At 44.4% G+C, this 17,096-nt stretch overlaps 1 protein-coding gene across 6 annotated transcripts in view; it reads right to left on the bottom strand.

Moving 5' to 3' along the window:
• Positions 1-310: 310 nt before the first annotated feature.
• The window catches only part of IFT46 (intraflagellar transport 46), a 119,564-nt gene continuing 102,778 nt past the window's right edge, over positions 311-17,096 (bottom strand). For 4 of the 6 annotated variants that reach the window (XM_078682236.1, XM_078682238.1, XM_078682239.1 and 1 more), the window contains exons 7-12: positions 16,777-16,905; positions 10,043-10,161; positions 9,783-9,849; positions 2,384-2,444; positions 2,178-2,263; positions 311-1,542 (exon numbers count right to left, since the gene is read on the bottom strand). In XM_078682236.1, the coding sequence (XP_078538362.1) occupies positions 1,447-1,542; positions 2,178-2,263; positions 2,384-2,444; positions 9,783-9,849; positions 10,043-10,161; positions 16,777-16,905 (558 nt within the window). In that variant the 3' untranslated portion in view covers positions 311-1,446. The remainder of the gene's footprint in view (positions 1,543-2,177; positions 2,264-2,383; positions 2,445-9,782; positions 9,850-10,042; positions 10,162-16,776; positions 16,906-17,096) is intronic. The other 2 variants (XM_078682234.1, XM_078682235.1) reach the window with 1 other exon arrangement.

Below are 17,096 nucleotides of genomic sequence, written 5' to 3'. Positions count from 1 at the left end.
GCTCATTTCAAGATTACATCCAATACCTAACGGCCCACTGCATCTGGCAATTACATGCTACTGTGTACGTCGTCTTAGACGAAAAACCCATTCGGCATCTACGCAGGTCCTTTTGACTGCCAGGGACTGACCTTCTGTAAGCACTCGGACAAGCACAAACTTACCCAAGGGTTAGGATTTGGAGTCTCAAAAGGAATCCTATAATGAGAGGAAAATAGAAGTATAAAAAAAACACTAAAATGTAAGCACGAGCAAAGAGAAGTGAATGGTGACCACTCTATATCATTATACTAAATAAGGACAGGACACGTTATTAACATGGAAAGCATTTATTAAACAAAATGCCAAGGATAAAATAAATAAGTGCATAAAAACATTGTAAGAATGTGCAAAATCTTGGGATTTCAGACATGAACTACGGATGAAAAGTAAAAAATATGAACGCTGCAGAAATGCGTAAGGTTAGGTTTCCACTTGGGATTCTTTCAGCCACCCTAAGATATGCCACTGGAAAGTAGCCTGTACCATGTCCAGTTGTGGGGAAAATGTTTCAAATACATTAGGAAATGCCAAAACATTGTGTAAACCTACAAAAAAATGACCAGCCCATGAGCGGTATTGGAGTATGAACCAAGGAGTCGACAGGTCACAAACCCGGCAGAATATGCATGTTCGAGTCATAGGATGAACTGCCATAAGGAGCACGAGTGTCCCCATCATCTAGAGATGAACTACAATGAGATCTTGGAGAATACCCATCTATTAGAAGAGCACTGAATTTGATGACAAGTGCTGAATGACAAGTGCTGAAGCTCTGGACTTGTGGGCAAATCTAGACTTTATTATAGAGATGTTGTACCCCTTTGAAAGGAGAGGCAGAGGACATAGGAAGGCACAGCCCCTGTGATCAAGGAGAAACTTTCATAAAGGCTCCAGATGACTGTCCATTCCATAGGTGTGATAGGTGAGCAGAGAGAGGATTGTCAGACACACACTTAAATAGAAATATTGTCAGAAACACAGTTGGACATGTAAAGGAATGTATTAAGTTGAAATATTCAGGGGCCCTCTAAGCAAGGGATCGTGGAAAACAAGAGATCTCAGGATTGGCACCCCAACAGATCAGAGATTTGCATGGTTATCATGGGAGTTTTGCATGGTTATCATCATCCAGTACCTTCATGATCACAACAAACCAGTTGGAGAAGGGTGCTCCTTACTTGAAGTTTTCGTCCTACAGATTCTAGGTTTTAAGTCAAATGCTTCCCTTCACAGCAGACCAGGACTAAGGGTCAGACGGAAGTGCTGGAAAAAAAAGCCATTGGTCCTCTCATAGCTCATGAACAGCTCACAAAGCATTGGGTGGAGGCTCAAACAAGATGGTTCCACTTGACTTAGGGAGACCTATGCTTTGCACCCACACTTGAATATGGTGGAGGAGTGTTGTCAGTGGAAGGTGAAGGTTTCTGCCTCTCCTGCGCGTGATGGAGGGTCTGATGGGAAGATCTCAGACTTCTTGCCTTCTGCCAGAGCCTTGAAATGCTGGAAAGAAACGAGAGGACAAAATGAAATTGGGGGGGGGGGGGGGAGAGAAACTACGGCCGGAAACAATGATTGTGCAAGGCCTGGGTAAGATAATAAGACCAACAGTAAGAATAGAGAACACAAGCAAGTGAGCAAAGAAGAACAGAAAGATCAGGCCAGACAGGTGAGAGAACATTGGGAGAGCCAATGATTAAAGAGTGAGGTGGCAGTAGGTGGGAGACTGTAAGGTGGTGAAGTATAGATGATGGACAGACACCAGAGGGGTGAAATGGGAGAGAGAGGGAGGAGATGAATCAAAAGGGGTAAACAGTAGGAGACCAGTGAAAAGAGAGAAGACAAGGTTCGGATAAAAACACACTTGGGTTCTAAGAAATTTCAACCAAGATTCCCCTTCAGAGTATTAATGACCAAGACTTTGTGGCAAAGGTGGGCAGAGGAGGGCAAGAAGTCTGGATTCATGTATATTTTCAGGATGCTCACACAAAAAAAAAAAACAATTCACGTTAATTTAATTGTATGTAAATGTATATGACAATCTATTCTGGTATGGATCCGCCTATCCTGGATTTACAATGGAAAACACCGCTTGTAAATTATGATATTGTTTGAAATAGGAGAACACCACAACCAACCTGGGAGTTCTTAAATTCGGAGTACAGAGAGAACAGGATGTGCAGAGACTGTATACGGCTCTTATACACGGGAATGTCCAAGATCGCTGAGGAGAAAACAGAAATGCAATAATTTATTTTTTGTTACTTTCGATATCGAGAAAAACATCCAATAGCCACTCGGTGTGATCTCTGGGTTTATAAAAGAGGCTGTGCCCGTTTCTCACCGCAGATCATATCGATGTATTCAGCGAGGCTGCAGTCGGCATCAGCTGTCGGAAGACTGACCTGGGAGGATGGATTGAGACAGAATTAGAACGCTTTTGCATCATTGCACCGTCCACATACACAACTACTGTGCACACACCGAGGTGGACAGACCAACCTTGCTGCAGTGATGCGCCACAAACACATAACATGCAGGCAACACTAAGAATTACAGCAGCTTAAGCTTTTGTAAACACCCATTGGTTTCTAGCACAGTGAGAAAAAGTGACATGCCTGTAATATCTCCAAGTAGGGCAATACTTCCCACAATTTTTTGGTATGCTCTAGATGTTCTAGAAATTGTGCCTCAAGACCTTGCAATGTATCGAATTTGACCACCATTTTAATTACCACAGTGACTTTTTACTCAGCATATAAATAAGGGAAAGTTTGCATGCTGGAGAATTAATATTGACCAACTCAACAGCACTCAAACCGTCTTAGCTCCTGAGATAATGTTCTTAGTGTTTGAATCAGTGTCACCCCCTTATCACAGAACATCCTTGCAGATGGTTTATTAACAAACTAAGAAGTCTACTTTCAATATTAACTTTTGCTGCCCAAAACAGAATCATCTCAACATATAAAAAGCACTTAAAAAGGTACCAAGAAAAGAATTTCTGTAAAACACAAGATGCAGATCAAGACTGCAGTTAGCATAAACAAAATATTGTTTTATTCTAACACAAGATACTGTAAATCCTTGTGGATCTACTACATTTAATCAATTAATACACCACAACCAGCATCCCTTTTTGACTTACGGTAGTGCTCAAGGAAAGCCTTGCAGCTACTTTTCTGTAACATGGTATTTGACACACATATTTCAATCTTCTCGTTTGGTTTTCTGCTTACAAAACAGTAAACACATTCCACATGGACTATGCTCAGTTCACATCATACTTGTACCTTTACAGGGTAACCAGAAACAAATTAATACAACTACTTGAGTAAAAGAAATCCTTCCCAGAAACCCACCTGGATCTGTGCAATGGAGATGGGAGTGAACAGGACTGAGCCCAATAAGTCAAATAAATGTCCTGAGCCTTAAAGGACTGTTTGAATCCAGACTGGACAATGGTGAAGCGCTCTGTAGCAAATCTATAGTTTGTACCCTAGGTGATGGGTTAATGACCTTTCCAGATCTTAAATATATCACACCAGCATGCTCCATCCATATACTGTGGAATTTGGTTTTGTGTTGATGCAGGACATATTTTTCTCAGCCAGAATTTCTCAAAGTCTATGATACAACTGCAAAAGTGCTGGGGCCAGAGTTTTCTTCCTGGCCCCAACTATAAGCAATTTGGTGGTAATCTGGAATTAAAATTACAGTACTTTATCCATTGTAAACATGGGGTAAAGGTGTCCTGTTCAGCCCCAACAGTAATACCTCAGGGTGTACAGGAATTAGGTATCCAAATATCTCTTAGCCCACCCAATACGTCTTCCTAAAAGACTTGATTGGTTGCAGTGACTCAAGAGCTAGATTTGTAAAGCAATGACAGAGCCACAAATATTACAGCCATTATCTCTAATCTAATTTACACTCCTCCTTGCAGTGGCAGAAAGCTCCTGCCATTTCTAAAATGTCCCTAGATACATAACCAGGGTGAACTGGGGGAATAAACTGCAGAGGGTTGAGCGGAGAAGATTGTTGAATATGTTCTGCGATGATAGATATTCCCAGTTTTCTATGACTGTGTACACAACTAAGGTATAAATGGTATGGTCTGATTGCCTGGGGTCCCCTTTCTTATGAAAATAGTGAAAATTGATTAAAAAAAAGGACCTGAGAAAGTAACACAAAATGCAAAGGTTGGTGGAAAAGCTGTGCAAAGGAATAATTTATAGGATTTCCAGTCCCACTGCTGTCCCTGCCCTATCTCCAGTGCTTAGCTTGTTTTGATGGTTACAGGTGGGGGCCACACTAATTTTGTGGGATCAGGATTCATTAGACATTTGCCCAGAGCAAGACGAAGGTGAAAGGAAGCGGCAAATAATGATAAAGGGAGAAAGCAAGGACCACAAAGAACCTTCAAGAGTGAGAGAAAAAGGAGACAGTGTAAGGTGGTGGATGAATGAAGTATGTGAAGCAATAAAGGCTACGGCCTTAGTATTAAGCATCTCTGCCACTTCTCAATACCAGCAGTGGGCTCCTCAAAAGAGCTTTCAGACATTGCACTCACTTATTTTACAACATAAGCACTCCCTGCCTGCTATCAGATTGTCTATGTGTGATGAATTCCTTGGTCCTGAGATCGGCCCACTCCCATCGGAGCTTCAGGGGCAACATAGAAACATCCCAGTACACCTGAGTGCCACAATCTCCCCCCTTGACTTAGGCGCTCGGATCGCCTCTAGCAAGTCTGAGCTTCTTTCAACCCTAAATAAATGTATCGATCAACGGTCTCATAGCTTCAAGATCCTGTCAGAGAACTTGGGAGAGAATGATGAGTAACTGGTATAAGGGTCTAGGTAGTATGTTAATTTTAATTTAATTTATTTAACTTGACATAGACTGTATCGGCTATTCCATTTCCTGGATCACTTTTAATCTCATCTCTAAGACTTAGTCAGTTAGCAGATTGAAGAGTGTCAAATAACCTTGTTAAGTGGATTTATTCGTAAGAAATCCTTTTTGTCCTCTGAGTAGGCATAGAGCTTTTAAAATGTTGCACTTCTTCACCCATGAGGGATGGATTAAAGATCATCAATTTTTTGTAATGCACTTTAAATTCATGTGCGGCCCCATAAAGCTCACTAGTTCTTTCATAAGAATTTTAGCAGGCCTCTGGTGACTTGATCTTTCTGAATGTGGGGGAACCACAGACAGGCTGATTTTATAAACTAGGCCCTCAAAGGGCATTGCTAAAATATCCCGATGTGACCACTTTCACCACAAAGGGCTCAATCACTAAAGTAAACCAGAGTGGTGGAAGGACATGCCCTTGCTAAGTCCCTCTGAGCAATATCCTGGTCTTGTGATCTCTGTAATTTGCCCTTATCCAACTGATGTATTGAGCCTCAAGACTCATCCTGGCAACTTCTGCGGTTATGAAAGACTATCTGTCAATGGCCTTCTCCATGTCTAATGCCAGGACACCACAAGAGATGCCTGTGTTGGACTATTTCTATGAGACAGACAGTCCTTCTAGCGTTATCACACATTTGCCTGTCTAAGACACAATCCAACTGGTCCGGTGCCATCTTGAAGGAAAGAAGTTTGCTAGGCTTATCGACCATCATTTTAGCGATGATCTTGCTGTCAGAGACAATCAATGAAAGGAACCGATTTGCTGAGTATTCCATTGATTTCTTCCATGGCTTCAGAATTAGGATAATGTCAGCCTCAGTCCTGGCTCTACGCCACATTTCCTGAAAAGTTTGTTTTAATTAAAGCAGGGTTTGCTCTGCTCTCTCTGTTGAGCCTAATTATGAGTCATTCAGAGTGGTATCTCCGTGCGGGCTTTCATTTTGTCTGATCAGAACTGACTTGCTGTTCTCACATCCACATTTCCTGGGTGGGATACAAGAGTACCACAGTATACCGGCTGGTAAAACCAGCTGGTAAAATTGTATACAATTTTGGCTGCAACAGCAGGTAAAACTGTATAAAATTTTGGCTGCAACAGCAGTGAAGTCTTGTTCCCTGCTCCACCCAGACTTTCTCTGGCAAGTAGGAAGCATTCAATGAGGCTGTAGAGGAGTGGTATTTTGCTTGGAATTGCTTGTATCGGACTTTACATTTCTCTCTCTTCAGTAAATGTATTTCCCGCACAAAAAGGATGTCTATTCCCAAGGAGCAGAAACATTGCCAGAACCTGCTGCTGTCAGTGAGTTCACACCTCTGACATTTAACCCGTTGGCTGCTTCCGCTTTTTTGCGGCAGTGCGGCCGTTTTAAAAAACGGGCGCGGTCGCGTCGGCCATTGGCCGACGGCAGCACCAGCGAGGTAGTCCTGCCGTCGGCCAATGGCCGACGGCAGCAGCCAACGGGTTAAAGAGGTATATATTAGAAACAAATGTGATTTTGAAAGACTTGTAGGTTCTCCTCATGCTGACTTCCTCTGTCTCTGAGTATATGATTAACTGACCTCTTCTACCCAATCATTAATCAATAAGGTTCCAACAATGCAAATGTAAGTAACAAAGTAGAATTAAATGTATATCTAAAGGCACAGCCCCCTTCAAGGCACAGTAGTGAGATACGGGTATTCACATTAACCCCTTTGCTGCTGGCCCGTTTCCGCCGCTGTGCGGTAAACAAACGAACAGGGCGGGCCGTGACGAACCCCAGCCGTCATCAGCACACAAGCACCGTGGAGCGTGACGGCTGGGGTTCGTCACCAGCATGCGAAGGTTACTGTGTATTTAATTCCTATAAGTACCCACTTCCTATACATGGTCAAACTGATAATTCCTGCGGTGGAGGAGTGTGTCCTTCCAGCCAACACATAAAACAACAATGGTCTAATGGAGAGGACCGCACATGTGCCCCTATCAGCCAATGGTGTAAATACAACTGTAGACACAAAGACAACCAAAAACACTGCCCCAGGACCTACAGGTTAGACTGAAATATAAAACCATGTAGCACAAGGACCTATGGCACATAGCTGTATCCTCAACACTAAATCCTTTGTAGAACCATCTACCTACAGTGAGCTTATCCTATTTTGCTCATGGTCCAGAGAAACACTATGTGGTGTTGTACAAATGTACTTCAAGGAGTTGAAAACTACAATAAAACTCATGTTTTTGACTCTAATCAGCAGCCTAGGACGTGTCTCCTCTAAACAACCCTTATCTCATTTGATTGAATCCTGCATTAAAATGTGCTTCAAGTTAATCAGTAAATGACTGCCAGGGAAACCTATGTTTCATTCCACTAGACCAAAAGCAGTTACTACAGTCTGGCTGAGTAACATGTTGTTACCAGAAATCTGCAAAGAGGGAGGCCCTCTGCAAGTCAGTCCAGACTTTCATTAGGCACTATTGTATTGATTCTGATACGAGACCTGACTCTAGTGTGGATCAAGCTGTTCTAAAAATTGTTTCAGATAATGCTCTATTTTGACCTAATTCTTTAAATAAATGTTGTTGTGCTCTCTTTCATGTAGTGGGTGACAAAAAAGCCTCTAGGCAGATATTTGAAGTTTCCTGCTCTATTTTATGGTTTCTGATTATCAATGAAGACCCACAATGCGGAAAACATGGTTAAGCTCTTAGTTCTGCATCACAGACATCTTCACTTAAGTCATAAACAAATTGTCCTCCTCCCCAGCTTTGATCAGGGTCCTAGAGCATGCACATTTGAGAGTTTATTCTGGATTAATCGGCAAGTACTTTATCAAAAAGAACTGACCGTGGGGCCAGTACAAGGCATCACAAAAGTTGAAAGGCCTATGGCTATTAAAAGGGACAGGTGATTATTATCTCTTCTAATGCAAGCTTATCAGGCTGTCTTTTCTTTATTTAGATATATTAAGTAGCAGGATGTGCAAGGGATGTTGTAATGTAATGTTGAGAAGGGGGTTATTTATCCATTAAACAGTCTAAAATGTGGAAAATAATGCACACATAGGTTTTTTTGTCGGTGCTTCTGTGTTTGGTCATGTTGAACACTTATCGCTTTCTGAATCTAATCTAATGGATGAAGCGTTCTGGGTGCCCGTACAGAGTGGGGAAGAATCATTCTAACACTTAAGCCTTCAAAAAAGATGCCAACCATGCTGAATCAAGGACTAAAAGTAGGTAACCATTTCTTACATAACCTTAACTCTGGACTGGATGCTCTGTATGTTGTTATAGCCAATGCTGGCACACAGTTTGTCAAGGCCATCATCCAATGTCTTGGTGAAATATTTTTTGTTTGTTTTAATAAAGTCTGCTAGTCATGTCTATAGGTCCTCGTACTGGGATTTGTGGATGATTTAGCTACAATGGATGTTCTGTTCAGGGCAGGTTCCAGGGGTACCAAAGATTCTACTGACGTAAAAAGATGTGCAATTTCCCGGTTTTGTTTTCCTTCTTCTCAGACATCAGCTAACTGGTCCTCTCTGAAAAGTAATCAGGTCAGAGACAATGAGTAATTGTCAAAGCGCATGGTGTGCTTTGCGGGCCCTGGCACATTGGTTGCATAGAAAGTGTGCAACACAGGAACTTTAGGTTTGGGTATGTTCAGTGATGATTCCCTGAAGAGACTCCTTGTAACACAGCAGACGCTTAAAACAGCCTTTCAGATATAAGAAAACATTACAGGATGAATTCTGAGCGCAAGGCAGTGAGAGAAAGTTGGGCATCAGTCTAGGCAGTGAAATGTGACAGCAAGAAGAAGGCGGACCAATAAGCCACAGCCACAGATCATGGCGCTTGTCCTTGCTGTGGGGCAGATATTGCTAGTGAAACAATATGTTTCTCTCTGTGCTCCCAGTGCTGCTATGCAATTACTGCTCACAGTTAACAAGAAACTCACATTAAGTGCCAGGAGGAGACTAGAGGCACTGCGGGCTCAGTCTTCCACTGCGATTGAGGGCACCATGGTCAACTGGTTACCCGGAGGGGCAGAGGGTGCTAGTTTGCTCCTATAACAGGTCTGTAGCATTCAGTTATGCTACGATCCCATCCTGTAGTCATTTGACAAGTTAAAATTGCTATTACTGTAAAGGAAGACTTTATCCAGGCCATGAGACTGGGCATCACACCAGGAAGCAACATCTCCTTTGTGGATGTATATAGATACAATTATTGTACAAGAAGCATATCTTTGCCCATTTTGTTTAATTCCCAGTATTCTTTACCTCATCATTACAAAGCTGTATTTACATGGCACATATATGAATCGGATGTTAATTGAAGATTACCCCCTGCTGAACAGATTAGAACTTTTTCACCTACTGACAAGATGCACACTGTAACAGAAGTCTACCGTCAACTTTTATGGTTCTGCTAGCTGTAAAAACACAATTTTAGCCTTTGAATGATAGCTGTATACAGGCATCCACATCTTTACTGCCAATAGCAAAGTTAAAGTTCTAGCTTTACAATCTTGCTCCTCCAGTTGCATATTATTTTTCACATTTGCCCAGCTGTTGTAGACAGAAAAATACAATGGAGATTCATTTTGTACACACACACACCCACACCCTCAGTTGATCTCAACTAGAGTTGCACTATATAAATGCTTACTGATTAAGAATACATGCAAGAAGCACAAATATACCTTATTGATTGAGAAGGTCAAAGACAATGAGCTCTGCATTTCTTAATTAACATTGAAATGTTCAAATATGTCTGCATTACCAAGCATGAGGCCAGAGGACGTGCATAGAAACATGACCCAAAAGAGGCTACAGACCTTTCCAAGCAACTCCTCGAATTCTGGTGACCACTCTTGCATCAACGAGTCAATGTGGGGCATTGGCCTAAGGGAGACAGAATGAGGCAGATCAGAGGGTGAAGCATGTCATGCGGGGGCGTGGTGTGTTACACAAAAGAGCAGTCTGTGTAAGGGCAGATCAAAGAGCACAGTAAAATGCCACAGGGCAAGCGCCATTTCGAACACTTTGAAATCAGCCTACTGACAGGTGTGATGTGCAGGGTTTGCATAGAACTCACCTGGTGTAGTGCACGTTTGCTGGGGGCTTGGAGCGATGCAGTTCACTGATACTGTCAATCCAGGTATCAATGGCTTTTGGGTTCTTTTCTGCATTTTCCAGACTCTTCACTTTGATCTGCTGCAAGGAATGAGACACAGAAACACACTTCTAAATCTTTGTGTTGTTGATGGTTTAAGTTATTGCAGTGACGTTTCCAGATGGAGTCCAAGCTCATGTGCCCATTAAGTGGAGTGAGGCACACAATGTCTAATGTTAGTTCCTAAATTGTTCATAACACTAATGCCACAATAAGCTACAAAAACTAAAAAGACACCCAACTGTATCAGTTTAACCAAAGATGATACCAATATAACGTCAAAAGGATGACTTCACTAATGGGAGTTACATTAGGGGTAACTGTAGAGCTACGGCCGGAAACAGTTCGACTACTTCATTATTGCCATAGGGTTCAGCGTCTGATCAGAGAGCTCAATAATATCCCTCTCAAATGAGGAACAAGGGAATCCTCTCACACATTCCCACCCTCTCCAAGTTGGAGAATTTTGGGCACAAAAATGCAGCAGAAATCTGACACAATATAGTCATGTATCTTGACAAGCTGTCCTGCCCCCGATCATGAACTATATTCAAATTCACCTCGTCTCCCTCCAATCACAGTATCAGGATCAGATCAGACTCTGCATCCTAGTAAAAAGCAGAACATCAAACATGTTAGCTAACCAAGCTGCAGTGACAGAGATTGGTCAGGGCAGGATATAACCCATTCTTTCTGGCTCTTGTAGAAAAGACTGACAAGAGACCACCATGATCACCGGGGATACTTGTTTAGGTTGTGCATATCAAGCTGAATTAATGAACAAGTTACTTACCTTCGGTAACCCTTTTTCTGGTAGATACAATATCTGCCTGTGGATTCCTCACCTTGTGAATATCCCCTTGCGTCAGCAACATTCGGAAATTCTTTTTGTAGCTTCGCGCCGACGTGGATCCGGACGTCACAGAGGCACGGCACCGCTCGCGACTCCGCTGACGTCACCGACGCCTATAACAGGCCCACGCCGGCGTGATGACATCAGTTCCGCCCTTTTTTCCGTGCCTTCGAGGCACACGGACGGACCAATGACAGTAGACATATACACAGTATACGCAGTATAGAAATCAAGGTAACACACACAGTGTGAAGCAAATGCAATAAAACATTTGAAATAAACAACTCCTTGACAAAAAAAAATACATTATAGAAAACTCTAGTATAGAAGAGTGAACAACGGGGAGGCGGGTGGGTCAGTGAGGAATCCTCAGGCAGATATTGTATCTACCAGAAAAAGCGTTACCGAAGGTAAGTAACTTGTTCTTCTGATAGATACATCTGCCGTGTGGATTCCTCACCTTGTGAATAGAGTCCCACAGCAGTCCCCACTCCTGGAGGAGGGTGTCCACTCTTCTAGACCAAGAAATCCTGGAGGACAGAGCGGGCAAAGTGACCGTCCCTCCTCACCTCGGAATCAAGCAGTAATGCTTCGCGAAAGTGTGGAGGGAAGACCAAGTAGCCGCTCTACAAATATCTTCTACAGGCACACCTCTAGGCAATGCAGAGGTCGAAGACTTAGCTCTAGTAGAATGAGCCCTTATACCCTCTGGTGGTTCCTTACCGGCCAAAGAGTAGCAGATCTTAATGCAGAGGACGATCCATCTCGACGAAGTCCTCTTATGGACCGCTCTTCCTTTCTTTCAGCCAGCAAAGCCAATGAAGAGCTGGTCGTCCACTCGACAGTCTTTAGTCCTGTCCAAGTAAAAAGACACCGCCCTCTTGGGGTCAAGACGGTGTCATCTCTCCTCCTCCTTGGAAGGGTGAGGGGGAGGATAAAAGGTAGGAAGGGTAATGGATTGACCAAGGTGGAAAGGAGTCACCACCTTTGGCAGAAAAGCAGCCCTGGTCCTAAGAACCATTCGTTCAGCATGAATGGTCAGGAATGGGGGCTTGGAACAAAGAGCTTGAAGCTCACTTACCCTCCTTGCCGAGGGTATTGCAACGAGGAAAACCGTTTTAAAAGTCAGAAGCCTCATGGGACATTTGTGAAGAGGCTCAAAAGGAGCACCCATTAAAAATGTCAAAACTAGATTCAAATCCCACTGAGGCACAATAAAAGGGGTAGGAGGGAACTTATTAGTGAGGCCCTTCAAAAACCTTAAAACAATAGGAGATTTAAAAAGAGAGGGCTGGTCAGGCAAGCAGATAAAAGCCGACAGCGCAGAAAGATAACCCTTCACCGTGGCAACAGCAAGCCCCTGCTGAGTCAGAGAAAGGGCAAACTGGAGCACATCCGATAAATGGGCCCTCAAAGGGTCTATAGACTTCTCCCTGCACCAAGCAACAAATTTAGACCACCTATAAGAATAGATGGACTTAGTGGAGTCACGCCTGGCTGACAAAATGACATCCACCACATCGTGAGGGAGAGAAAAAGAAATCAGGTTGCCCCGTTCAATCTCCAGGCATGAAGGTGTAAGGTCTGGAGGTGGGGGTGTAGAACCTGCCCCTCCATCTGAGAGAGGAGGTCTGCCCTGAGAGGGAGACGGAGCGGCGGGTGAGAGGAGAGGTGGAGAAGGTCTGAATACCACACCCTTCTTGGCCAATCCGGGGCGACCAATATAACTTGGGCCCGGTCTTGGCGAATTTTCCTCAGAACCCGAGGAATCAAAGGTATGGGAGGAAACGCGTAAAGGATTTGATTTCCCCAACTCAACTGAAACGCGTCGCCCAAGGCTCCTTGCATCGGGTACTGGAGACTGCAGAATGACAGGCAGTGAGCATTCTCGTGAGTGGCGAACAGGTCCACCCGAGGAGTCCCCCACATCTGAAAGATGTCGCGAACTACCTCTGGATGGAGCCTCCACTCGTGATCGGCAGAGAACTGCCGACTGAGACTGTCCGCACGAACGTTCTGAACCCCGGCCAGATGATTTGCCATCAGACAAATCTGATGGTCCTGAACCCAGGACCGGAGACGCAGAGCCTCTCAGCAGAGACACTGCGACCCTACTCCTCCCTGCTTGTTGATGTACCACATCGCGGTCGTGTTGTCCATCAGGACCTGAACAGACTGACCGCGAAGGGAAGGGAGGAAGGCCTTGAGCGCCAGACGTATCGCCCGCAATTCTAGAAGGTTGATGTGAAGCAACCTTTCCTCTGGAGACCAAAGACCTTTGACCTCCAGGTCCCCCAGATGAGCACCCCACCCGAGAGTGGACGCATCCGATATCACTGTGGCAACCGATGGAGGAATCTGAAAAGGCTTCCCTTGAGACAGATTGCCTTCCACGCTCCACCAAGACAGATCCGCTGCAGTTTCCCTGGAGATCCTCACTGACTCCCTGAGATCTCCGTTGTGCTGATACCACTGCCTGCGGAGGCACCACTGGAGCGTCCTCATATGCCAGCGTGCATGGTTTACCAACAGAATGCAAGAAGCCATCAGACCGAGCAGGCGAAGGACCTTCAGGACTGGAACGACCGCTCCATTGTAAAACAAAGGAATCATCTCCTGTATGTCGCGAATCCTTTGAGGAGGAGGGAATGCACAACACACAGTAGTGTCCAGTACCGCACCTATGAACAGGTTGCGCTGTGAGGGCACCAGGTGAGACTTGGGTACATTTATCGAAAAACCCAACCTGTGTAACAACTGAGTTGTCTCTTGCAGATGATGGAGCACCTTCTCCTGCGACTCCGCTTTGATCAGCCAGTCGTCTAGATACGGAAACACATGTATCTCCGTTCTCCTGAGATGAGCTGCCACCACTGCCATCACCTTGGTGAAGACTCGAGGCGCAGTAGTAAGACCAAACGGAAGGACCACAAACTGGTAGTGTTGTGACCCAACCGTAAAACGGAGATACTTTCTGTGCGACTTCAAGATGGGAATATGAAAATACGCATCCTGCAAGTCGATCGACACCATCCAATCTTCTTTCAGCAGCGCTTGAAGAACCTGTGCAAGAGTGAGCATCTTGAACTTTTCCTGTTTCAGGTAAAGGTTCAAAATCCTGAGGTCCAGGATTGGCCGAAGCCTGCCATCTTTCTTGGGGATCAGGAAATACCGGGAGTAGCATCCCTGACCCCTCTCCTGCTCTGGAACCACCTCCATCGCACCTTTTCGGAACAAAGCCAGGACTTCTTCCTGCAGGAGAAGCAGGTGGTCCTCCGAACAATAACCCTGGCAAGGAGGGTAATTGGGAGGGAAATCTTGGAAAGGAAGTGCATACCCATTCTCTACAAGATTGAGAACCCAAATATCCGATGTTATTAATTCCCAATCTTGTAGAAAATGTGTAAGCCGACCCCCCACTGGGTCCACATGATCCGGAATGGCGGATCTAGGGCTGCTTTGCTGCATTGGCCGGGGGTTGGGAAGGAGAGGAGGAGGAGGAAGCTTGACGACCTCTAGGGCGGGATCTTTGTCTGCCCCTGTACGACTTGTACAGTGTATTCTGCTGCTGTTGAGGTTGCTGCTGGGATGGTCTGTAAGAACGAAAGGAAGATCTTCCGCAACCCCTGAAGCGTCTTCTAGTAGTACCCCTGGACTGAAGGCCCAAAGATTTTGCAGTGGCCCTACTGTCCTTAAAACGTTCCAAGGCAGCATCAGCCTTCTTGCCAAACAATCCTGACCCATCAAAAGGCAAGTCCATCAAAACAGACTGGACGTCTGCAGAGAACTCCGACGATTTAAGCCAGGCAGCCCTCCTAGTGGCCACGGAGGAGCCCATGACCCTTGCCACCGAATCAGCAGTGTCCAGACCACTCTGAATGACCTGTCTCGCAGCTGCTTGAGTGTCCGATATCACTTCCTGAAAATCCTTCCTGTCATCTTCAGGAATCTTCGGAATCAACTGCTTGACAGAATCCATCAAAGCATGGATATACCTCCCCATCAGACACGTTGCGTTGGTTGACTTTAACGCCATACTGGCTGATGAGAAAACCTTCTTGGCACTTTGGTCTTGCTTTCTGGATTCTTTATCTCCAGGAACCTGTGGTAAAGCACCAGCAGATTTCTTTGAGCAGGCAGCCTGCACCACCAAACTCTCAGGCAGGGGATGTGTTGATATAAATGCAGGGTCCTCAGGTGCAACTCTATATCTCCTCGCCACTGTTTTAGAAACTGCAGGAGCAGATAAAGGTTTCTTCCAAACCTCATAGATGGGCTCAGATAAGGCCTCGTTGAAGGGTAACATAGGTTCAATAATAGATGAGGGTGAATGAAGCACCTCAGTCAAAATATTAGGCTTATAATCAGCAGTGGGCAGAGTAATATTCAATAAGCTCGCTGCTTTTTTAATAACGGTGTGATAAGGCACCACATCCTTTGATGGAACATTTGACACTGAAGCCAATTCCCATTCAGGCGATAGTTCAAGCCCACTGGCGTCACACAAGTCTTCAAAAGGATCCTCAGAATCCTGTAACTCCCCTTCTTTTCGAGACTTCGAAGATTTCTTAACTTTCTTACTTTTAAGTTTCGCCACGAGGAGTTTCGTCTCTCTTTCTCTTAAAGCCTTCGGAGTCATCTTCTTGCAGCAAGGACAGTCCTCGATGTCATCGTCGGAGCTTAAACACCAAACACAGCATTCGTGAGGATCGGTGATAGACATAGTCTTGCCACATTCGCCACAAGCTTTAAATCCAGTCTTCTTCGATGACATTTCGAAGAGTATAGAGATAGACACAATAGAATGATATTAGTAACAAAGTTACTGTAAAGCTACAGTACGATCCCTGAAAACCGTTAGCGTCGACGACGCGGAAAAAAGGGAACTGATGTCATCACGCCGGCGTGGGACTGTTATAGGCGTCGGTGACGTCAGTGGAGTCGCGAGCGGTGCCGTGCCTCTGTGACGTCCGGATCCACGTCGGCGCGAAGCTACAAAAAGAATTTCCGAATGTTGCTGACGCAAGGAGATATTCACAAGGTGAGGAATCCACACGGCAGATGTATCTATCAGAAACACGATATACTTGGAGGGATGGAACCATCCCGTAACCGGACATATTGCTATTCAGTGACGTGGGATGTTGGCGTACAGAAACACGGAGCGTTGACAAATGGTAATTTAAGAGATACATTTGACGCCCCCGCTTGTATATATGACTTGAACCAACACAGATATGTTCCCCTAGTGGGAATCAATTTGCACACTAGACAGTGGACAGAAACATCAAACCCATGAAACAAGGCCTAATTCAAAGGTTTTATTGTGTCATTACTTTGTCTTACACATTCTATGCCGAAACTGAAAACAAGTAGTGCGATTGACCTAAATATCGTTATTGTATTTGAAATATGGCAAACGGAAACAAAAGAAGTTAATAAAGAAGGATTTTTTTTACAAAAAAATCTAGTTAGCCCCATATTATTTCAATTACCTTTCTCTAGATCACCAGCTAGCATCTACAGTGTGAAGGTAAACCTACATTACAGGATAACCTGGAATGATCAATTTGGGCATTACAGAAGGACTGAATGGGCTGCCCGCTCTGCTGGGAGTCTATCCAACACATTCCATTTCTGATGGTAGTTTACATCAAGTGACTTTGGTTATCTGTCTATAGGATTTCAGTGGGCAATGCTGTTTTACATTATCTGACATGTTAATTCTCATTCTTTGACCCTCTTCAGTCAGAAGGTTGTGGACAATTCCAGTAGCCTGCAACCAACCACCGGCAAGACTTACTGCAATATTGTGTTGCTTTGAATTTTCTGTTAGCCAGAGGGAGAGCACTGTGGGGTCAGACTGCTTGGTGGACGGCTCGTCAAGAGTGAGAAGACCTAGGTTGTCTGGCTTGCTATCTGGGCGTGGAACCTGTGGAGAAAATAACACATTAATTAAGGACATACAGGTCAATTCTGTGAAACAGGGATTCCTGGCCAGTGAAGCTAGGGAAGTGATTCAAACATTCCTAAGAAAATCTGAAAGAAGCAATACCTGTACCTCGTGCAACTAGAACAGCCATCCTAGAAGGCTATAAAGTTACAAATATTGAAAACACTTAA

Source organism: Lissotriton helveticus, chromosome 3_1 (assembly GCF_964261635.1).
Source record: "Lissotriton helveticus chromosome 3_1, aLisHel1.1, whole genome shotgun sequence".
Lineage (NCBI taxonomy): Eukaryota > Metazoa > Chordata > Amphibia > Caudata > Salamandridae > Lissotriton > Lissotriton helveticus.
This window is presented reverse-complemented; position numbering and strand designations above follow the sequence as displayed.